The 24,707-nt window shown below is 34.9% G+C and overlaps 1 protein-coding gene across 9 annotated transcripts in view; it reads right to left on the bottom strand.

Moving 5' to 3' along the window:
* NHSL1 (NHS like 1) overlaps positions 1-24,707 on the bottom strand; it is a 294,193-nt gene that overhangs the window by 15,408 nt on the left and 254,078 nt on the right. For 7 of the 9 annotated variants that reach the window (XM_069077255.1, XM_069077257.1, XM_069077258.1 and 4 more), the window contains 2 exons: positions 11,563-11,755; positions 5,734-5,865 (listed from right to left, as the gene is read on the bottom strand). In XM_069077255.1, coding sequence (XP_068933356.1) covers positions 5,734-5,865; positions 11,563-11,755 — 325 coding nt within the window. The remainder of the gene's footprint in view (positions 1-5,733; positions 5,866-11,562; positions 11,756-24,707) is intronic. The other 2 variants (XM_069077256.1, XM_069077260.1) reach the window with 1 other exon arrangement.

Genomic DNA, 24,707 nt, shown 5'->3' with positions numbered 1-24,707 from the left:
GAAGAAAAATGGCACTCCTTCTTGGGAAGAAAGAATGAATAAAAAATAAGGGATAATCCACATTGAAGAATGATGTTGATAATGATTATATGGACTTTAAAACTGCATATGTTTAAACTTCTAGTCATCAAAGAAAAGTAGTACCCCTTTTCCAACAAAAATTAACATTTGGGGTAGACATTTTTCCTGCTGGCATTTTAGATATCTTTGAACAGTCAACAGTAAATTGGACAGTGTATTAGTGTTCAAAAGCATTTAGAAATAGGGTAGCAACTATTTACAAGGAGAAATAAAAGACATTCTGTATTGCTTCAGGCCATAATTCTAAAGCTAAATTAAGCCTTAGTTTTTCAAAATGGTAGCAAAATCATTTATTAATTTATGTAACCAAAGCTATACTTATGATATTATGGTACCTTGATTAATTATTTTGTGATACCATGAATATATTCTACTCATCTGAGTACCAGGAAATATGCAAGAAAATTTTTTTGGAAAAGCTATATAGGTCTTTAGAAAAGTTCTCTTATGCCAAATGTAACATAAATGACTCAAAATATTCTTGAATTTTGATCTGGAGCTTCCTCTACATTCAGGAAATTTACAGTGGAGATAGAAAAAATGGCTCTAATTTTTTAATTGGGATAGAGATTGGACCTGTGATTTCATTGGCGAAGAAAACTTTCTCTATCCATGCAGGTGGGCACCTTCCCTGCAACACACATAGTCTTAGAGTTGCCTAGCATAGAGGTGTCAAATGTGTAGCCCACAACACTGCTGAGTGTGGCCTGAACCAGATTAAAATGTAAGTAGGAAATATTTAACAAAATAAATAAAAAAAAAATAAAATGGAGATAATATGTGGTTTCCTAAGATAATATGAAACTCACAGGGATCCTTATGTATGCTTTAGTGGTTTGTTTTATCACTGAAATAGAACTCAGAGGTTAAGTGATTTGTCCAGGTTCACAAGACCAGTATGTGTCAGAAGTGGGACTGGAACCCAGGTCTTCCTGGTTTTGAGGCCAGCTTCTTCTACTCTATACTATGCTGCCTTTTCTAATTTTAAAAAAGAAGATTAAAATATAATTTAATATTTTAATATCTTAGTCACCCAATACTTGAAAGATAGCTAATACCTCATTAAAGAGGTAAAATCTTAAATGGGATAATCAACGTTTATCTGAAATTTAATATGGTTTTAAAGATGTTAAATGGAAATAAGTTATCTTTTTCCCCCTTTCTTGTTTAGCCCACCCCCTTTTTTAAAACACTAGGTAATTTGATTCACAGATGAAATTACATCAGTTCTAGATGTGCTTTATAGAAAAACTTAGTAAGTTATGACCTGATATTTAAAAGTATGATGCCTCTTCAAAAGCTAATTTACATGATTTACAATATACTCTACATGGACTCTGATATATAATATACTTCCTATTCCATCATGTGCAATATTAAGGTTTTGACTCAGATTCAAAAAGTTCAAATCTGTTAGCTACTCTAGAGGCACATCACTCAGATCACTGGTTTGGAGGCACTAAAATATTTTTTTTCTTAGTGACTGTCTTATTAAATAGTCTTTATTTACCTAAACTATTTTACTAAACACCTTCTCTATCCTGTGTCACATCTAGAGATAATTTTTGATTATTCAAGGGAAATGTGAACAAATATATTTTTTAAATATTTTTTTTTTGCTTCTTGGAAGGCAATTGGGGTTAAGTGACTTGCCCAAGGTCACATGGCTAGTTTTTGTGTTAAGTGTCTGAATCCGGATTTGAACTCAGGACCTCCTGACTCCAAGGCTGGTGCTCTATTCACTGTGCCACCTCACCTCCCAACAAAGATATTTTTGATAATAAAAAACTTTAAAATTCAGAGCTTCAAAACCTAGATGCCTACAGTGTAAATTAAATAGAAAGAAATAAATAGCCAAAGTCAACAGGAATGGGAAACTGTTCAGTTATCTTATACATTGTTAAATTTTGATCTGCTAGAAAAAGAAAATTATCTAGATATATATTCCCATACTGCCAGTGTCAAACTTCCTAGTTAGCCTATTTACCCCAGAAAAGAAACTAGACAGAGCAGATGTCTCTTCTATGAGAAATGAGTAAGATTTTATAGTCCTAGTTGACCTGTGGCTGTTATAATGCTTTCTCTTCAGCCACAGTTTCACTGTAAAGCTCAATGTTCTAGGGCATGACAATCCTCACTCCTCCTAGCAGCTGTTCACAGAATCTCAGAGGCGGAAAGAACATTAGATGCTATCTAATCCAATTCATACATGACAAGAATCTCCTCTGTAATTTACTCAATAAGTGGTTCTCCAGCTTGTGCCTGAAGATATCCAGTGAGGGAGAACATGCAACTTGCTGAGACAACCCATTCCACTTTTAGATGGTTCTAATTATTACAAAGGCAGTTTTTTTTCCTGTTATAGAAAACTAAAATTTACTTCTTTTCAACTTTAATCCATAACCCTTAGTACATTAAACTTGATGCTTGTCATTCAGTCCTATGAGGCTTGATTCTAAGGAGAAATGAGCCTGGGCACTTAGACACCATTCCTTCACTGAAAGGACATAATGTAGTTACTGGAACATAGGATGCACTGTGAACTAACAATACTGTTCCATCACAGTGGCCCCACAGGACAAAAGAAAGAACTGAGCAATACTTTATGGTAATTATTAAAGCTTCAGTTTATTCCCAGGTTCCCCAAATGGACAATACTAGCCCCTGGAGGGCACTGGGATAATGGGGCAAGAATGGTAGTAGCCTCGGTGCAACTGGGCAGGGCGATGAATAAAAATAAAAGGGTGGTGGGAATATGGGGAAAAATGAGGAGAAATTTTTGAAAAATCATTCATACAAGTTTCATCTGTTGTATAAGAGTTAAAGTCATAGTGATTGCATTATTTTCCAAATAAACACACAAAATGCAAGTTATAACCAATCAGTGGTCAATTCCACTAACAGATCTTAATATGCAAGTGTTGGCAGGTGAGCATGTTGCAAACTGTCAAGAAGTTGAGTGTGAATGGCAGGAGTACGCAAGTAATGATTTATTTATAATATGATACTATATGGTTAAATGATTCAATATAGCATTATCAATATTTCAATGCAGGAAAAAAACCCACAAATTTATAATAAATTATTCAATTTAAGGATATGTCATTTTTTTTCCAAAAAAAGTATTATATTTTAGAAATTCTGCAATTAAAAAAAACCATTAAAAGGTTAAATAAAGTATATTTCTAGGGGGGCACTGAATAATTTTTTTAAAGGGGGTCAAAAATAAGTTTGGGAACCTCTGAGCTTATTCATTCATAAAATTAAGGGGTTTGTACTGTGAAGCTCCAGGTTTTGGTTTATGATCCTATTATTTTACATTTGGCATACGAGTAGGCAGTTATTATGGTATGACTTGATGACAATTGAAAACCCAGTCCATCCAAGAAATTCTCCCATTTGCCAAAGTACCTGAATTTTCCATTGTTTATTGAATTCTACTCTGATGTTTCATCAGTTTATGGGTCATACTGGACACTTAAGGGCAAGAATACAAGCTCTGGCAGGTCCTAAACCAGGCTAGAAAGGCTTAAAGCATTTTTCCCACAATAGATTATTTGTTACTCACTAAATTCATAAAATACAGCAATTGCAACCAAAATCAACAAGAGATCCACCATCACCATAGGATCATCATCCTACATAAATGATTCATTCTACACAAGATCTTCAAAAACTAAATGGTTCATTTTTTATTAGTATGATTCTTCTCCTCTTCCTAAGAATTTTCTTTTAAGTGTTATCAAATGTCTTCTTGCGATGATTCAATAAATATTATTAAACATGAGTTCTCTGATAACTATCTGCTAAGGCATGGAATACCTGAAATCTGAATCAAAAATGGAGGCAATATTCAATATGTTAGATTTGGGATTATAGGTTATAAGGTCTTCTCTAGCAATCATCTGATAAAATTCAAATACTTCTCTGGAGTAACAAATTATTCCATTTGCATCCAGATTAGTTTGCCATTGCATAGTAGGGAGTGAGTTCCTTAAAGAGTGGGCAGATAAAATTTTGATGGGAAAGGTTACAAGTATCTTCAAGAGGACAAGTCTGACAAGGGTGTTACAATAACTACTCTAGTCAGAATAAGGTCTTTAGGGGAAAGGGTAGAAAGCAATTAAATAGACTGTGGTACATTATTAATAGGAGGTATGATAGGAAGAAAATAGAGAAGTCAAAGAAGAATATCACTCATGTCACACTTTTGTGGGCAGTTGGGCCTTCTTCCATGCCTGAATTCCCCTCCAATTATGAGAAAAGAGCACATCTATCTCTATGGTGATTTTTCACCAAATCATGTGGATTTGGGTTAGTATAGTCATGTTTTTTGCTGTCTAGAAAATAAAGCAGAAAAACATGTCTTTGAATGTTGTTGGAGGAGAAGGGGAGAAAGGCAGAGCTTGTACACTTCAGGAATTGAAGAAAGGGTCAAATAAAAGGGCTGGGAAAGAGGGAATATCCCACTGGAAGTATTATTATACTGTGGCTTTATTATTTAAAATAAGACAAACTAGGGACAAAGCCCAGTTTTTTACTGGCAGAAACCAGTTTCATGATCTTGGATACAGATGAGACATACAATGCATGCTATAGCAGAGCTGTTTATTGTCAAGATATGATAAAATTGGGGATAACAAAGTATTAAGCAAATGCAGAGCAATTCTTATAAGTAATTCTTTGAATCTGAGTAATACTTATGAATGACTAATTTTTATGAATTAATATTTGCCTTAAATGGAAAGGAAATGCTTTCTAAAATATGAAGCTTATAAAAAAATATCTACAGGGAAAAGAGTTAAGAATAAGGAAAACTAGAACTATTCTGATATTCCTCCGGTCCTGAATAAATCACTTTCCCAGAGAGCATTACAGAAAAAAAGATTAGAGTTGCTCTAAACATGAAGGAGAAAATAAAAATTATATCCAAAACATTTTGGAAAAAAATGTAGAAATGAAAAAAAAAGAGGTCAAAAGCCCTAACAAAGTTTTAGAATAGGGGAAAAAGATGTTAGTAAAAAATAAAAATTTGTAACTATCCTAAAGGCAAATTATTAAATGTTGATAACTGTTTTCATGGATACTGCTGCTGGCAAATAAGTCCACTGAGGTAGTTAGTATGTGAAATATAATCAATGTTCCCTAAATTATTCTCAAACTAAGTTTTGGATATGTTTTATTAGGGACAAAATATCAACACCATTGCCAAGTTATTCAATTACCATCCTTTTTCATATGAAGATTTGAATTTTCAATTAAATAAAAACTTAAATCCTGAATAATAAGTACACCTGTGAGAATATTCAAAATCCCAGGAATACTGAGGTAGTGATATACCTCAGAGTTGCCATGAGGAAAATGCTTTATAAACCTTTAAAGCACTAGCTGCTGTATAAATTTCTACAATCCCAGTTCAAATTAGAAATACTCTTCTCTGTCCACCACCTCACCCAAATTCACCAAGCTAGTCAGTATTCATGGATTAAGTTTGCTTCAAAGGACCTCATGTAGGAAGAACCCCAGCCCACTAGAATCATAACAGGCTATCAGACTGTATTGGTTTTATGAGCATGAGTAAATGGGATTAGTTTAGTAATAATAGGCAAGTGAGGATGAAGAGCAATGAAATACAGTTCTGATGAGCCATACCTAGCTCCTTTTGTATGTTGTCAGGGATTCCTGTAATAGTCTTTCTCCTTTTGACTTTCTTCGGCCGTCTTACGACAGTGTCTGTGTAAATTAGAGACCGCCGAAGGCTGGCTTGGCGGTCGAAATTCTCCCCTAATGTAGAGTAGTGGAACAAGCAAAGCAAAGTTAATTTGAAGCACGCTGACCCCATGCACTTTCTTCCAGTAGCTTGTTGTAGAAATGAAAAAAGGCATTAATAATGATGTTAGCTCAGTCACATGATGAGAATGTTGGCTTAAGGGGAAAAAAAGAGAAAAAGGCACACTAACACGCAGAGGCCAGCTTCCACTCTTTCAATACCCGTGTGCTTCCCAAACTAGCAAAACCACAAAAGAATCTCCTGACCACTTTCCAAACACAGGGAAAGAAAACAGCAAATGCCTTTCTATCACATTTAAAGTTAGAAGAGGATTACCATATTATCTAGTTACTGAATTGCCTTACGTGGTTCCAATAGTCTGTATAACTATCCACTCCTTTTGTAATCTGCCAAAATTGTAATCTCCATGAAGAAAGAAAGAACTTTACATCCTCCCACCATGACTAGCATACTGTCTCACACATAGCATGTCATAAATGAGCAAATGAATGTCCCAATGGATAACTGGTATAAATATGGCAATTCTTATGATATCCAAAAATATATGTTGGAAACAATAAAAAGTCTTATAATGGTAAAGTGATTTTCCTCAGTGAGACCCAGTAACACTGCTGTATGTAGTTGGGGCTGAAAAAGACTGAAAATAGTGCAGCTATTTAGGCTTGTGTCATATTCAAATTTGAAATGCAGATGGTAAACCCATGTGACTTTCTAGGGTTTAAGTTTGTGTAACTGTCATACATGCCACAAAGTAAATTTAAGAAGGGAGAAGGAGGTAATATTGTCTTACGCATTTTTTGTACTGCCAAAAATCACCCCCATTTTTTTTTAAAAGGCACTTCTTTCAGAACAAATTTTTTTTTTCAGAAAACTGAGTACTAGATATAAATACTGGTTATATCTATCTACTATCATCACTATAAAGCAGAAAAATCATGAAAAAGTTCAAAACACTCAAAGCAGGTATATTCTTTAAAAATAATAATAATATATAACACAAATGTTATTGTTATTCTTCTTCTTATATATCAGATAATAATAAGAATAATAACATTTATATAGTACTTTCTATGTGCCAGGCACTGTGCTAAGCACTGTATAAATATTACCTCATTTGATCCTTACAACAGTCCTGGGAGGTAAGAGTTATTATTTTTCCCATTTACAGTTGAGGAATCTGAGGCAAACAGAGGTTAAGTGACTTGTCCAGGGTCATGCAGCTGGCAATTATCTAAGGCTGGATTTGAACTTACATCCTTCTGACTCTAAGCACTACTGTGTCACCTGTCAGCTCAGTAAACCTCTTACAAAAAAAGATTTATTACAAATGTAAAGTTGAAATCATCTCATGAAGATGGAACACAAAATAATGAAACTTACAAGGAAAGCAGACTATCTGCCTATGTGCAATACAGCTATAAAAGACCATTTTTTTCCTAGTGGTTTTGTCACTAAGTTTGGTCCTGATAGAGAAAGGAAAGATGTGCTGAGAAGAGAAGGCCTGTTTTATTGGAATATGCCAGGACTTAACTTTGCCTAAAGAAGTCACTACTTATGTAAAAATAATGTAAAGAAAGGCTGGGAGAGAGATGAGCAGTGGTTCATCAATTCATTTCAGTAAGTTAAATTGTACACATACAATAGTCAAAATTTACATGTAATATACTGAGTATGAGTCTAGAAGAGTAAATGGAGAGCCAGACTTAGGTTGAGAAGACCTGAGTTTCAGTCTTGCTCACAACACAACACAGGCTATGTGACCCTGGGCAATTCATTTATCCTTTTGGTATTCTAGGCATCTCTCTAAAACCATATGTGACAGAGAACCAGCCTACATTGGAAGAGGGAGTTGTCACTTGGGAGTTCCCATACCAAAGAAATCAAAATTCCTGTCACCATCTGTGGGAGGGTGTGTGCGTGAGCATATGCATTTATGTGTGCATGCGTGATGTCCCAAAATTCTTTGTGCACTTTTAAGCTATTATTTAAAGTATTAAAACTATTTAGGCCACTACAGCTTAAAACTGCATGAAGATTTTTGGGACACCCCAGATATATAGTTTTCATCACACCATTAAGACTTAGAAAATTTGCCAGAATAGTAATAGAAAGTTGCATTTTTTTCTCTAGTTCTTTTTCCCTTAAAAAAAAAGTAAAGACAAACCCAAAAGCTTTAAAGAAATTATTAGAAGCAGAAACAATCAGAATATGAGGATCATACATTCTGACTCCAGTTAACCTTCCTTGCTCTGCCTGCCATCTGGTAGTGTAAGAGCTAACAGCTCCTACTAGATCTTGGCCCAAAAAGGTCGGTGTTAATGAAGCAATATGTATTTCTCATTCATAAATAGCTCAAAATTCAGCACTCTGTAACATTCTACCTTTTGTCTTTTATAATACTTTTATTTAATACTAGTTTCTTATTTTTTTCAGTCATTTTATTAGATTCCAGGATTATCCATTTTCATCAGATACTTTCATTCTAGCTAGACAAGCTACAGACCTGCCCATCATGTGCAATACTACTTTCCATAAAAATTATTCTCATTTTCTCTCTCTCTCTCTCTCTCTCTCTCTCTCTCTCTCTCTCTCTCTCTCTCTCTCTCTCTCTCTCTCTCTCTCTCACATTTCTATACTAGAATGTTGAGTCACATCTGGTTCAAGATGCAAGAGATTTAATCATTTTTTAACCCTAGGTATCTAGCTTGCTGTGTTAATACCCCCATCTCTGTGCCTGAAGGCATAACTCCAGATTTAAAGTGATAAAGTGTATTCTGCACCACTTAACAGACTACAGGGTAACTACTCTACCCAAGTAAATGAGGGCATACAAGAAGTTACATTGGTTAGTCCCCAAGGCCTTTCATGGTTTAAATTTCTTTCATAACTTTTATAAAAACTATATGAAAACTACCTATTTAGAAAGAAAAAAAATGCTCACTCTGTGATGGAAATTAAAATTACTCAGCTAGTACGTCACTGTAGGTAAACAGAATGTCTAAGGTGTAGGGAAACTCATAGTGAAGTAGAATGAAAACACAATATTATCTCTAAATTTTAGTAATACAGTAAAGATTAGAAAGTTATATGATGGGGTCAATTTGGTCAACTAATTTTTAAAAATATTTTATATCCTGTAAAAAGTAGGGTGTTTCTATGACTTCTCTTTTTAACTCCAATACTTTATTTATGTCTAATATGCTTGTACCTAATCTTTATAATTGGTTAGCATTTTAATTGCCAAAGAGAAAAGAACTCATTCTTTAAGAAGTAATGCTGAGCTTCTTCTCTGCCATTGTTTATGTCACTAAGTTTAAATCACATATTAAATAATCCTTTGTTCTAAAAAGTCTCCTATCCTTGATATTTTCTATTCTCAAGATAAATGTAAATCTCCTAATAATGTCTAATAAAATCTTGAGCTTTATAGTAACATTCATCTCAGCTTGTGATTTTATATTTTCTCTGGATTTAATTGTATGATTATATATTGATTTTATTGTGTGGTTAGAATTATGAGATTTGGCTTCCAAGACAAAAGTAAAAAAGAGACAAGTTATGCTGTAAGACAGCTACTTATATTTATAAAAAGATAGTTATATGATAGCTACAAGATATAGGAATATCAATGGTAATAGTTATGAATAGAACAGATTAAAATGCCATGCACGAATATGATGTGCAAGTCTAAAATGAAATAAACATATGTGGAATGAAGAAGACCACATGTAGTTTTAAATAACCAGCTTTTTGTTAGGATTTTCAAGAATTCAAATAGGGAGTGCTAAGTATAATGATACCACTTCTACTAAGTAAAAAACAAAAAACAAAGACAAAAACCAGCCCTTCAACAACAAGCAAGAAAAAAATCATTGCTATTAGCCATTTCCACAGTCACCAGTGTCATTGTGCCAATGCCTCTGCTGGCAGGGAGAGTGGCAGCCTCATTCACACACAGTACTCACAGTACTGGTGCTAGGGGGATTATTTTTAATTTTATGGAAAATTCATCCCTGTGTTTCCTCCCAGGCTCTAAAACTACAGGACATATTTTAGATATTCCGATCTATAATGAATATAGATGGTCTATTATGCCTACATTTGATCTAAATATAGATTTGAAACTATAAATTCTGCATTATTCAGGGGTGGATTATACAGTCTATGCAGTTTCCAAGCCCTTTGCCATCTCCATTTTCTGCTGGCTGCAATTAGATAGTAAGAAGGAAAAGTTTCACAAAGAAAGAAGACAAAATGTATAAAGAACCATTTCTGGATTTTGTTTATCTTTCTGTTTCTACCCTAATTATGGCAGATAATTGAGAGTTGACTCTTAATGCTCAAAAAGAATGTGGGTATAAACCTTGAAAATTAACTATTACATTCTAAATTTTTAAACTTTAAAACTAAGGGATATACATAGGTGTGTATACATGACTACATATGATACATTCATGTATATACATATAGATAGATAGATTAGTTTTACACACTCATATATGGATCCATTCATTATAATGTTGTTGGTTTTTTTGCTTTTTGGAGGGCAACTGGGGTTAAATGACTTACCCAAAGTCACATGGCTAGTAAGTGTGTCAAGTGTGTGAGGCTGACATTTATTATAATGTTAAAAATTTGTGTCAATGTCAGAATTTGAACCAAGCTTTAGTGCCTTTGTTTGTGTGCATGTGTGTGTTGTTGGGTTCCCCCCCCCCCCCCCCCCAGTAAACTAGTAATTAAAACAAAAGCTACAAACCAAAAAACCCAAGACTAGATCTTGGTTCAAATTCTGGCACTAGCAAAAAAAAGTATGACTGTGGATAAGTAATTTAATCCATCTGATCCTTAGTTTCCTCATCTGAAAAATGGAAATAAATGACACCTGTACTATCTGCTTTGTAATGTTGAAATAAAAGCACTTCATTATTCTTGAAGTATGAGAGAATGTGAATATGATAATTGTTGTTAGCTACTATGGTAACCACTATTAGGGAAACCACTGACTTTTCTTGATGTTCTTAGGCCTTAATATTTTCTGTAGATATTTCTTCCTAAGATCTTCAACAAAAAGTGTTCCAAAACTCAGTATTGTTTCTCCCACTTAAAATAAGCTTAAGGTAAGTGCCAAATCTGTACTCCAGGGACTACACTTAAAAGGCTGCAAGTCACATTGGGAATAGCACTAAATAGAGAATTAATTAGGAGAGCTAGAATCTAGCCCTAGTCCTCCTCCTATTAACTATGTGACCTTGAGCAAGTCCACATTACTTCTCTGTGCCTCAGTTTCTCTAACTGTAAAATTCAGTTTTGGGGTTATAGAATCTCTAAAGGTATGCTTTTACCTAAAATAATAATCTATGAATCCATGAGAACCTCTTTTATGACAAATCTTAAAAGACAGCAGGTGTGTATGTCCATGAAAAAAATCTTTCTCAATCTGAATGGCTGAAACATCAAGTCTTACCATTACCCTTCACTAAGAAAGACAGATAATATTAATTTTTTAATTAACATTTTCTTCTTTGAATTAAGTGCTGGGATGCAGATAAAAGTATTACTTAAACTCTACAGTTAAATGCAAAAGTGGCAAAATTCTGTAAGAAAAAAATAAGAATTTTAAGAGGTTCTAGCCTATAATTGCATATGTTCCTCAGAAGTATACCAAACTTGATAGAATTGTAAAAGCATACCAGTTACATTAATAGGAACCACATCTGTCTGGACTGTTTGTGCTTGCTGTCGCATCTTCTCTTCTGGTGTTGGCAGTGGAAGTGACTTGGTCCAGTTTGTCTGGGTGTTAATATCAGATATATCATTTGAAGTTGGAGTTCTGATTCTCCTGGTAGCAATGAGTTTTTCTTCCTCTGAGGAAGAGATGGAACACTGAAAGAAAAAGAGAAAGGTATATGACATATAAATAGCTGAAGAATATAACTTTTAAAACTTTATTTCACTATTTTTTAACAAGGGTCCAACAAATCTGATCCAGTCAAAATAACTGGCAAGATTGGACACTGAGGGTTCCAAGGAAAACACTCATACATCTTGAACATTTACCAGTGGTTTTTGTAGTCAACATCTAAGAAGGACGTGGTAAACCTCAAAAGCCAGCACAGCTTCATCAATAAATAGATCATGCCTTAATTCAACATACCTCCAACTTTTTAAAAATTTTGTGCCAGAGATGTGGATAAAGGTATATTTGATTTGTTTATCATATCTGCAGGTGACACAACACTGGAAAGGATAATTAATGTACTTGGTGACACAGTCTGAATTCAGAAAATTAAAAATTAAAAACCAGAAAACTGGACCTAATCTAAGATGCAATTCCACAGGATTAAATGTAAAGTCAGGGATTTGTAGGATAATAGACTGAGTTAGAAGGAAGCTTAGAGAGCATCTAGTACAACCTCTTCATTTTACAGATAAAGAAACTGAGACCCAGAGAGGCTGCTTGTGGAAATAGTGGGTTTCCCTTCACTGGAAAGTCTTAAGCAAAGGCTTGAAGGATTTGGCCATTTGACAGATATTTTCCATTTCAATAAATAATTCTTGAATCCAGGCAAAAAAAAAAATCTGTCCATGCCATAAATTTTAAGCCTATTCTAATTTGGTCAGGACTTTGAATCTGTGGGCTAGTTCTTATAAGAAACAGCTATTGCAAACCAATGATTCCTGCTCTTCTCAAAACATAAATAAATAAATATATAGAAACATCAGTGTGAAATTGCTAAAGTACATCAAGCTTTAATAAAGCTTTGCTCTGAAGCTTATCAGAGCTCTATGGGAAACATTGCTTGCTGTGTCAGTTTTGATAAAGATTCACATACTAACAAAATAACCTTTAATGCCCTTCTTCCTATAGGACCATAAAATGTATTTATTTAAAGGGGGAGCTGCTTTTGGCAATCCATTGGTGAATTTAAATAAAGCCACAGATTAGCTTTACTCAGTGACAAGAAGACACTGCAGACTCATCAAAAATAGAAGCTGTAGGGGTCAAGCTACTTTGTTTTTGTGAGAAACTACACAGTAACTGAATAGAAATTCCTCTAATGATACATTCTAACTGCACTCTCTTTTAAAAGTCTATCTTGATCCACTTCTAATTTCATTGTAACATTTTGTGAGGAAATATGAAATGAAAGTTGTAGAAAAACTGTCATGATATTATTATTTAAAATAGGTAGTGGTGATTACTTGCCAACTACTGTTATCTTACCATTTACTTTACTTACTCAGACAACAATAATAAAGATAAGCCCTGACATTCAAATAGTGCTTTAAAGCTTACCTAGACAACTCTGTATCCTATTTTTTCTAATTTGATTCTTGATGACTCTAACATAAGTAGGGTAGGAATGTGTTTTATAGATGAGAAAACAAGGTCAAAGAAATAAAGTGACTTGATCAAAGTTGTGCGGCCATCTGGGGAATGACTGACCAGGACTCAGATTCAGGTTAGTGTGGTCCATAGTCCAGTATTCTACTACACTATAACAAATCAACTCGATAAAATTTGAAAAACAGCACTGAAGTTATAATGAGAAGACAGTAGTGTAGTTTATACAACACAGGATGACAAGTCAAAAGATCTATGCCTTGGCTACACCTCTGCCACTTGCTCTTCCTGCAGACCTTGAACAAGTCACTTATCCTTGCTGAGCCTCAGTTTCATAACCTGCAAAATGGGAGTAAGAATGCTCACCCTATCTCAAAAGATTATTGAGAGCACTAAATGATATAACATGGGTATGTCACAATACAAACCTAATGTACTGTCATTATAACAAAATAAATTCCTGACAAAATAGAACTGGTACATAGGTATACAAATATATATGTACATATTTAGTAGATTATAGGAGCAAGGGTTTTGGGAGGAAAGGCATACTAAAATCTGAATATTCATTAGTAAATTCCAGTATAGCTGGCTCAAGTTATCCTTATTATAAACTATTTTTAATACAATTTCAATTTCTTTCATTTTTAAGGCACAACAAAGGAGTATGTGATTCTTTTTAAAAACATGGACAGGTCTAAATAAGAACATCAATTTAAAAGTAGGTCTCACTAATATTACATTTGTCCTTTTAAATGTGTCTGTTATTACAATTAAGATGATTCAAATTTGATGCCATTCTAATAAAATTGTTATAGTTGGCAAAAATGACTCAAAGACAGATGGAAACTGAAGCATAAAGATGTATCAGAGATGCCCAGCCTTTTTTTTGGAGAGGACAGCCTATTATCTATCTTTGCAAAACATTTCCACCCCTATCTACACCCTAACACTATTATAGCCCAAATAGAGAGACATATAGAAATGTGTATATAGACATGTATATGTATTCACACATGTTTATGTCCACAGAAATATACATATATACATAAATGTATATGTTTATAAGACTTTGGGCAAGTCACTTAATCCCTCTTGAACCTAAATTAGATTCCACCTCTGTAAAACAAGTATATGATCTCTAAGATCTTTTCCAGTTCTAAATCTATGATTCAATGGAGATAATTGGACTCATATCTGGATGTAGCAAAACCAGGAATGGGATTGACATTTATCTGTCTCTCGAATCATTTTTCAAGGTAGTAGGAACCTCTAACCACAGCTGGAAATAAGGTTAGATACTTTTACTCAACTTATCTTAACCAGTGAAGTTTAGATAACTTTACAATAGGGTATAGTACAATGGTTTAAAAAAACAAACAAACAAACAAATATTAACAAAATAAGGTTTGTTTTGTTGTTTAATTTTAAATGGAGAGAAAGGAAAGTATTCAAGTGATGTACAATCCTATTCTGTACTATGCAAAAATTCTCTTTTTGGTGAAACACTTATCTGCCCATTGTGTGTGTTTCAATGTTGGTGATAGATTCCAGTAACCAGCAGGCTACTTTCTTTGAACAGTGTCAGAATTGATAGCTGTCACAATGAAAGAATACTATACTGTACACCTCAGCTTCCATGAAGCAGCCACCAGGGATTGAGTCAATATGACGAATGACAAAGATAATACATTTTCTAATGCTCCATATATGCTTCAGAGAAAATTTCCCAGGCAAATAAAGTTCAGATATTCAGTTAATGCAAATGTAAAAAATAATTCAGTGCCATGATCCACTATTTATCAACCTCTATAAGCAATGTCCTTCTTAAAACATGACAACTACTTCAGAATCATTACCTATTGAGGTAAAAATTCTCCCTCTCTAGTATCTCTTCACATCCTCCCCAGCCTTACCTTTCCAGTGCCTACATCCTCCTATGCCTTCCTAATACATTTTGTGTCTAGGAATCCCATTCACAAATTAGTGAACCTCTTCACTTCCTATTTTTTTCATCTTCCTATACCAAGAAAAACCTTGCTCTCCTCAGATGAAAATGCATCCTTAACCATGGTCTCTAATACTAAATGTTCCTCTCATTCCTGTGAAACATTAGGCCAGGAAGAACAGACATCTTTGCTGCTTATTCTCACTTTCAAACAATTCATTTGACTCCACTATAACTCAGCAACCTGCTCTCCTTTTAGGATTACTTCACTGATGTTTATTACCAACACACACACTTTAATCCAATGACAATGGCCTTCTGGCAATTTGACAAATAAAACACTTCATCTCTCAGCTCCAGGAGTTTTCTTTGGTTGTCCCTCATGCCTGGAATGTTCTCCTACTTCCACTCTGCTTTATTTATCTTCCTAGTTTTAAGTCCCATTGACAGTCCCCTCTTTTACTGGAAGCCTTCCCTAAACCCTCTTAATTCTAGAACTTTCCCTCCCTTAATTATTTCCTGTTTCCTTTAATCCTGTTTATAACTTGCTTTGTTAGCATGTTACCTCCCACATTGGATTGTAAGCTCCTTGGGGGCAGGGACTATCTTTTGTCCTATTTTTTTTTATCCCCAGAGTTTATCACAATGCCTCGAAAATAGTAAGCACTTAACAAATATTTATTGATTGACTGATTATCCAGTCCCACTTTTTGTTTTCTTTTTTTGTTTTCTTTCTTCTACCTATTAAGTGTGAGAGTCCCTCAGGACTCTTCCTCCAAGTTCTTCTCTAACTTTTCACTTCTATGACCTCACTAGATTTCACATATTCCATTATTATCTCTAGTTGGGTAACTGAAGTCTAACCTTAATCTCTCAGTTCCAGTTCAGTTTAATCAATTTGCCTCCTGTATATTTTAACTGGGTACTACCTATTTCAAATTCACCATGCAGAAAAAGGAAACTCATATTTTCCCCCAAATTCAACCTTCCTCAAAACTTTCTTATTTCTGTTGAGGGAATTGCCTAGTTTTTACCTGAAATCATCCTTGACTCTCCCATCTCCCTCATTCTATATCCTATAAATTGCCAAATCTTGTTAATGCTACCTCCACAATATCTCTACTTTATCCTTATCTCTACTCACACAGTTAGTATTGCATTTGAAGACCTCATAGTTTCTTACTTGGATTTATGCCTCCTAATTAGTTTCACTGTTTCCAGTCTCTGCCCTCTACCATCCACAGCCCAACAACCTATCCAGTTTTATTTCATATTACTCTGTGTCTCATGCACTCTCTGTTCTAATCAAATTGGCTTGCTAACTATTCCCCATACATTATACACCATCATTTACCTTTGTACAACTGGCTCTCTGCATTTTGAATACTGTATATCTGCCCTCCATACCTCAGACTCATGGGATTTCTAGTTCAACCTCAAAACACAGATGTCACTGCCTACTCAATCCTCCAAGTTTAAATGCACAAATGCTCTCTCTCTCTCTCTCTCTCTCTCTCTCTCTCTCTCTCTCTCTCTCACACACACACACACACACACACCCCACACACCTAACTTTTGAAATTATTTTGTACTGTTCAGAGACTACTTCTGGAATATTGGATTCAGCTCTAAGAACCTGAAGGACAACGATAAATAGCTGTTGAGTGTCCACAGGCTAACAACTAGGATAGTGAAGGGCCTCAAGATCATACTGTAAGCTAATTAGTTGAAGGAACTAGGAATGTTTCACTTGAAGAAAAGACTTCAGAAGGACATAAACTTTTCCTTCAAGCATGTCTTGGAAAAGGTGGATTTGACATTTTCTCTTTGACCTAAGAAGGCAGAACAAAGGTGGAAGTTGAAGAAGCAATTTTAGATTTGACATGAGGAGGATTTTTCTAACAACTAGAACTATCTACCTTGTATATACATATACACAGAGATACATATAAAATTGCTGTGAAAACTGTATTCCCTATTTTTCCCTATTCAAATATGGATATTTCATTAATTTACATTATCATTGCTCTCTTCAGCTATCTCATGTATTGTAACTATCTTACTAAGAATATTACTATGGAAGGTGCCTTTTTTTTTTTTTTACCAGCCATTTGTTTGCTTTTTCTTTGTGACCATATTCTCAAAGCAAGTATAAAGAGGGAGGCTGTGATGGATAATGGACTACACACAGGCAGGAAAAACCTATGTTCATATTTCCTCTTTGAAACTAGTTGATGATAGTCAAGTCACTTAACATCTGTAAGTCTCAGTTTCTTCATCTGTAAAATGGGGAAAATAAAACCTGCATTACCTAAATTACAATGTGATTATGATAATCAAATTAAATATTGATATAAAGTCTTTTGCAAGCCTTTAAAGTGCCATGTAAATATCAGTTATTATTAGTTAATATTATTTATCTTGCTTAGGGAAGAACATGAGCAGGTACATGTAGCTTGTTTACAACTGGCTCAATTAAGAGAAGGAAAAACAAACCAACTGTACAAGGCACTGGGGATATGAAGACAGAAATCAAATAGTCCTTGCCCCCTTAAATGATGGGAGACAAAAATGCATAAATATTAATAGATAAAAAATATGTGTAAGATAACTGGGGCAGGGAGGCACTAACAACTGGAGAAGAAGAGGTAATAAGGGTAATTTAACACTTAGTAATAAGTATATTAACTGAACTTTGAAAGAAATTAAGAATTCTATGAGTAACAGGTGATGAGGAAATATATGCCAGGCATGGGTGACACCTTGTATAAAGAAAGGGAAAGAGAGATGGCATGTTGTGCATGAGAAACAGGAAAAAAGTCAATTGGACTGGACCACAGGGTATGTGAAGGGGTCAATGTATAATAATGCTGGAAAGATAGACTGAAGCCAGATTATGAAAGGCTTTCAAAACTAAATAGGGAAGTTTGTAAAGTAACTAAGAAGTCATTGGATTTATTGAGTAGCAGGGTGACAGTCACCCTGTGCTTTAGAAATATCACTAACTTCCTCCATTTCTATTCAGCTACCTCCTTCCTGTATCAGTACTGCAGGACTACCTGTGAAATGTGTTCTTCTCCAACACATTTTCTCCAGGAGATTGGAATATTCTTTGAGATCTTAGTGCACCAAGGAGAAGCCACTGGAGTGAAAGTAAATTTGGTAGATTTGGAATTAGAGGACTTCCATTCAAACCCTGGCAGAGTTTATACCTATTCCCTTGGGCCAAAATGGTTAAGCTCCAAATCAGAAATGTTAAAGGAAAAGAAATATGAAACACTATGATCAATTTGCAAGTCTTCAGAATGCCCTCCTTTCTTCCTAAAATATTGACACATACATGCAAACACCATTATAAAAAAAATTCCATTGCTATTTCTTGCTTAAAACTTCCTTACTGTGTGAGACTTTCCAGGAAGCTGCCTGGGGCCTAGGAAGGAATAGCTGTTATATAAAATTTCCAAATAATACTTCCTCATCAAGTATTGTGTAATTCTAACAGTTATTTAACAAATGGGCCAAAGAATATTAAAAAGTAATGAAAATTCCTGGGATTGGAATGGACCAAGACCCAGGTGGTTAAATAATTATGTATTTTTCTTCTCTCCATTCTCCCCACCCATTTTAGACTGAAAAATGAAGAGAATTTATGCAAACATAGTATAGTATTTTGTTGTGCTTTTTTTTTTTAACAACATTGACAAGTCACTTCATATTCCTCTAAAAGCTGACTTGGGTTTGTTTCATGGTTACCAAGAAAGCTATAAGCAATTTGAGATGAGGTAGCAAAATTCTTATTTTTAACTATAATATCATGTAGCATATAGTACAATATAATTTATGGAAAAGGCATTTAACAAATGTTTATTACCTAGCAAAATTGTTAAGAATAAATATGATCATGTTGATGATAGCCAACATTTTTTTATAGCTAGCATTTATATAGAACTTTAAGATTTGCAAAGTGTTTTACATGTGTTATCTCATTTGATCCTTACCCTGTGATCGTTTGATCACAACCCTGTGAGGCTGGTACCATCATTACCTTCATTCTACAGATAAGGAAACTGAGGTTCAGAGAGTTTAAGTGACTTCACCAATATCTAGTCAAGTGTGATATGAACTCAGGTTTTCCTGACTCCAAGTTCAGCTTTCTGTCCACTGTACCACCTAGTTGCCTCAGCAAAATTTAGCCTTCACAGTAACATTTTGCAATCACTGATTAGATTTTATTCTATAGCAGGGGTCAGCAAACTACAGTCTGTCAATCTGGCCGACAGTCTATTTTTGTATGATCCTCAGAGCTAAAGAAGTGGATTTTACATTTTTAAAAATATAATAAAAGTTTATTTAAAAATGTAAAAGCCAATCTCAGGTGGGTGGGGACTGAACAAAAACAGGCAGCAAACTGGCATATGCTAATTGTAGTTTGCTGATCCTTGATCTATACTATCATTTATTTTACTGAATGAGAATTTTGGAAAGGCAGACAGTATGCTTTAGTGGGAAGGAAACAGAAGCCAGTGTGAGATCAGTTGAATTTAGGTCTCAAGTCTGTCACTTAATTGTCTACCCTCCTGTTACCCCTAGACTTCAGCTTTCTCATTTATAACATGGGGAGAAAAATATATGCCCTACCTACCTCACTGTTAAAAATGGTATAATAAATGCTAAATGCTTTGCAACTGAACTGTACTCTAAATGTAAGCCAGTGTAATTTAATGTGTGTGAACAAGAAATTGTTTTACATTGTCTGATCTATGCATTAAATACATTTTGCATAAGGTACATTTTACTCTCTAGACAGCACTCAGATCTACTTGTCCAGTTATAACCTCTCTCCAGACCTCCTGTCTCACATTTCCAACTACCTTTTAGACATCTTGAACCGGATGTCCAGTACACATCTTAAAACTCAACATGTCCAAAACTGAACTTATTATCTTTCCCCTTAAACCCTATTCCCCCAACTCTAAATTTCCATATTACTCTATCAAGGACACTACTACCCGTCCAGTCACCTAAGCAAGCAATCTAGATGTCATCCTCTACTCTTCATTCTTTCATCCCCCATATTCCAATTAGTGGTCAATTCCTGTCTCTTCTACCATTATAATATCTCTGGTACATGCCACACCTTTTCTCCTCTGACACTGCTACCACCATGGTACAGGCCTTCATCACCTCACACCCGGACTACTGGAGTAGTCTACTAGTGGGTCTCCCTGACTTAAATCTCTCCCCACTCCAGTCCACCTTCCACTTAGCTGTTAAATTGATCTTCCTAAAATGCAGGTCTGACCACATCATTTCTTGACTCAACAAACTCCAATGGTTCCCTATTATTACCTCCAGGATCAAATATAAAATCATCTACTTGGTTTCCAAAGTCCTTGTTAACCTGACCCCTTCCTACCTTTCCAGTTTCCCTACAATTTACTGCCCTGCGTGTACTCAAGATTTCCAGCCTCCTTGCTGTTACTTGAGCATGACAATTCATCTCCAGACTCAAGAGTTGACACTGGCCATCCTCCATGTCTACAATGTTCTCCATTCTTGTATCTACTTCCCTGACATCTCTGACTTCTGAAAGCTTTTCCCAGCCTTTGGTATCCTTGGTATCGTCTCTCTGGGAACATCCCCAATGCATCCATCATCCCGCGCGCCTGTGTTTCGTTCGCATGTAACTGTTTGCACACAATCCTCTATTATACTCTGAGCTCCTTGACAACAAAACCTGGTTCTTTTGCTTTTCTTTGCATCTTCAGAATATGGTACATCTGGCACATAGTCGGTGCTTAATACATGCTGGTCGTATTAAAGTTTATTCTTATTTGTAAATCTGTGGAGGCAGTCATTCTCCCATTTATCCAATAGTTATACTTTGTGAATCAGATGTATCCTGTTTGGTTTCCTTCTAATTAGATGATTTTTAAACAATATTAGACAATGCTTTTATTTCCCTAGCTTGTTAATGAACAACAGCCAGGTGAAAGTTTTAAATCCATTCTTGTTTTATGGGATTATCTTTTAAAAATCTCTCATTTACCTTTTCAATTACTAAGGCTTCCTATTGCTAGCATTCCCTTCCTTGAAGGTGGTATTTAATGTCACCCCTAATAAAAATACTACCTGAACTCCACCACATTAATGATGTGATCCTAACATATTGTATTACTACATGATGCTCAATGTACATATAACAATGCTAACAGCTCATATTTACATAGTATCTTACAGTTTACTTAGCACTTTCTTCAAAATAACCTTATAAGGCACATAAGTGTACAAGTATTATTCACAATTTAAAGAGAAGGGGTATTAATTCCAAAGGAGTAAAGTGACTTGCCCATAGTCACAGTTCTGTTACTAAAAATCAGGGCTTGTTTTCTCACCTACATCATGTTGCTACTACACTTTGTTACTGAAAGCAGCCAAGTATTGACCCCTAATTGTGTAATCTTTTAAGGCAGATTTCATAGTAGAGAATATTCAGATTAATTTGTTAGTTATGAGTGAAAAAAAGGTGGAAGATGTAATAAAATGGTATCAAGCTGTATGTATGGCAGCTGGTAGATAGGTGGACAGGTACCTTGAAGCTCCACGGGACCAAGTCACTGCAGACACAACACTCAAAGAGGCAGCCTAAACAACTAGACTGCTGAGTGAGAAAGGAGAGAAAAGAAAGAATAAGGAGAAATAGATTCAACAAGAACATACAATATATACTTGGTACAACAGTCACTGTAAAGGATGAATCATGCAGAAAGCCAGGGACATGATTCCTGAAACTGTAGTCTTTGCAATTCAAAATACAAGTTAATAGTAAGGTGGGAAAGTTCTTTTTTGTTGTTATTACCTCAATTTTCATTTCCAACAGGAAAATAAGAAACTTAAATCCACATACACAGTAGCACATGTGAACCTGTCTCAAATCTAATAACTTTTATGAAGATGCTACTTGATATGCTTTAGTTAATATCATGAAACTTGTGGGACCTAGGGGAAAATGTTCTAATTCTTTCTTTCTGAGGTTGTCTACTATGGATTATCACTGTTTTTTAGCTTAATTTCTCTATAATCTCATTAACCGTAAAGCCCAAATAGTACTAGCTTGACCTGTGTGATCCCAACAAATCCTCAATGGAATTATTTATTCAATGAACTAGATTCCTTCTCCTAGATCTTTTAATTTTTCACGAATACTAGTGATATACTTTCCCACATTTTTAGTATAATCAAATAGAATTTGCATCAGATCAGGAAGGAAAGTGAAAATGGAAATCAATAAAATGTCAGGTCCTGGTGTAAGCTACACATTTTCTCTTCTTCATTTATGTTTTTTTTTTTTTTTTTACGGCATTTAAGCAATACTTCATTTCACCACTGATGAAAGGGTATTACTTCCACCGAAACAGATGACACTTTTTTATATATAACTGAGTAAGTGGTCTCTGAGAGGTGCTGGGATGAAAAATGAATCACCTCACAGCCAACCTAATCATGAGGCAGAAGAAATTAAAGTGGTATTTTGAAAAAAATCAAACATACTGGTTTTTCCCATTCCCCTCCCCTACAAGTTCAAACTTCAATGAAAAACATTTAAAGTCTGTAGCAGGTTAAAAGGCTTATGAGGCAATTTTGCTAATGGGTAAAATCCTACTATGCCTTAAGATATGAGTGACAGTTAACAGTGCTCCTTTAATCAGTATTATTCAAAGCTGTCAATTTCCCATCTGCCCATCTATCTGCCTTGTACTAAATTATAGTTTGACATATTAGTAAAAAGGTATTTCAATTTTTAAAAGTATTTATTTTGCAGTAAATTGTTTTAAATTTATACTAAAAGGCTCTGAAAGTTAATTTTGCTATTATGAAATCTACTTAAAATCGTAATTTTATTTTTGTCAACATACCAACGAAAAAATTTGAAAATCAAAATTATTTTTTTGGGTTTTTAATAGTATTACTTAAGAAAATTGGTGTTTTGTTGACTGAATACTAAGCAGCAGTTTGTCTTAAGTAACATATGGATAGTTTAAAAAATAAAGAATTGTATAGACTAATGCATAAAAGGATAGCTTTTCTACCTTTTCTTTTTAATAAAAATTGGCTTGATAAAATCATTCATGTAATAATTTTCAAAGATATTTTAATATAATTATGTTTCACAAAACATATCACATTACTATCACAATATTGCCCACCTTGAATTTCAATAGTTTTCCACTCCAAACATATAAAAATATTCTAACATTACTCAAAAAAAGTAGGAAGATAGAAAAATGTCATTAGTCAGGTTCATGGTTAAAGACACACAAAAGAGACAAAACATAGTACAGAAGGGAACTTAGCAACCCTCAAAGACTTCAGTGTGGTGACTAGATGGCTGAGTAGCAGGCTCCGAAATGAGGAGGAAAGAGACAGTTTGACTTCAGAACACTCTTTCCAGGGGGACTTTTTGCTCATCTAAAAGATCATATTATAGGAGCTAGAACCAAAAGGAAATTCACATACAATGGAAAAAGCACTGCCTTTGGAACCAGAGGAGCTGGATTCAAGTTGTGCTTACTCTCACTAGTGCGATCCTAGATAAATATCCTAAACTTTCTGGGTCTCATCTGTAAAAAGAGGTAGTTGGACTAAATGACCTCTAAGGTCCCTTCCAATTCCAAATCTAAGATGAGAAATTATCCATTTCCAATCTCTTTGCTTGAAAGCTTACTAAACTAAAGTTCAGAGAGCAGCATGGCTTGTCAAAAGTTATTTACTTAGTAAAAGTCAAAACTAGAATAAGAACCTAGGACCTTTTTTCCCCTAAATCTAGTGATCTTTCTACTCCATATCATAAAACCCTCATTATTGGGGTGGCTAGGTGGAGCAGTGAAGACAGTGCCAGCCCTGGAATCAGGAGGACCTGAGTTCAAATCCATCTCAGACACTTAACACTTACTAGCCATGTGATCTTGGGGAAGTCACTTAACCCCAGCTGCCCTATCTTCCCTTCTCCAAAAAGCAAAAAACAAACCCCTCCTTATTTAACAGATGAAGAAATTGAAGCCCTAGGGAGATTAAGTAATCTATTCAAAGTCACTAAGCTAGTTAGAGGGAAAAGTTTGAGCCTAGAATTCAACTCTTTTGATTCCCAGTCCAATTGTTGAAACCCTATGTTACTATGGAGCAACCATTAATGTAGAAACATCTAGGATCAACAGCAGCACGAGCATATGATATAGTGGTTTTGATGTATAAAGATAATACTAGCACCTCTGATTGAAGAAGCACATGGACTTTGTTGTTCCTCTAAGGGTGATGGATTTGTACGTTTCCATCTACCAGTTTCTTTTACAATAGCTCACAATTAAGAGGGAGCAGTTTGGGGTTAAGGGATCTAGTCTGTATTCATAGAATAGAGAAAAGCTACCTGACACAAGAAACTTTCCTCTCCCACTGGTGAAGTGGCCCTCCCCTCCCATTCTTGCATTCCCCCCAGAACTTCCATTTTGAGGGAAGATTTAAACCAGCCATCCTTTAGCCTTCTC

This window comes from Petaurus breviceps, unplaced genomic scaffold (assembly GCF_028583685.1).
Source record: "Petaurus breviceps papuanus isolate PSGF00001 unplaced genomic scaffold, PetGlider_PUasm1.0 90977, whole genome shotgun sequence".
In the NCBI taxonomy this organism is placed as follows: Eukaryota; Metazoa; Chordata; class Mammalia; order Diprotodontia; family Petauridae; genus Petaurus; species Petaurus breviceps.
The sequence above is the reverse complement of the archived record's forward strand: the minus strand, read 5'-3'. Positions and strand labels throughout refer to the sequence as shown.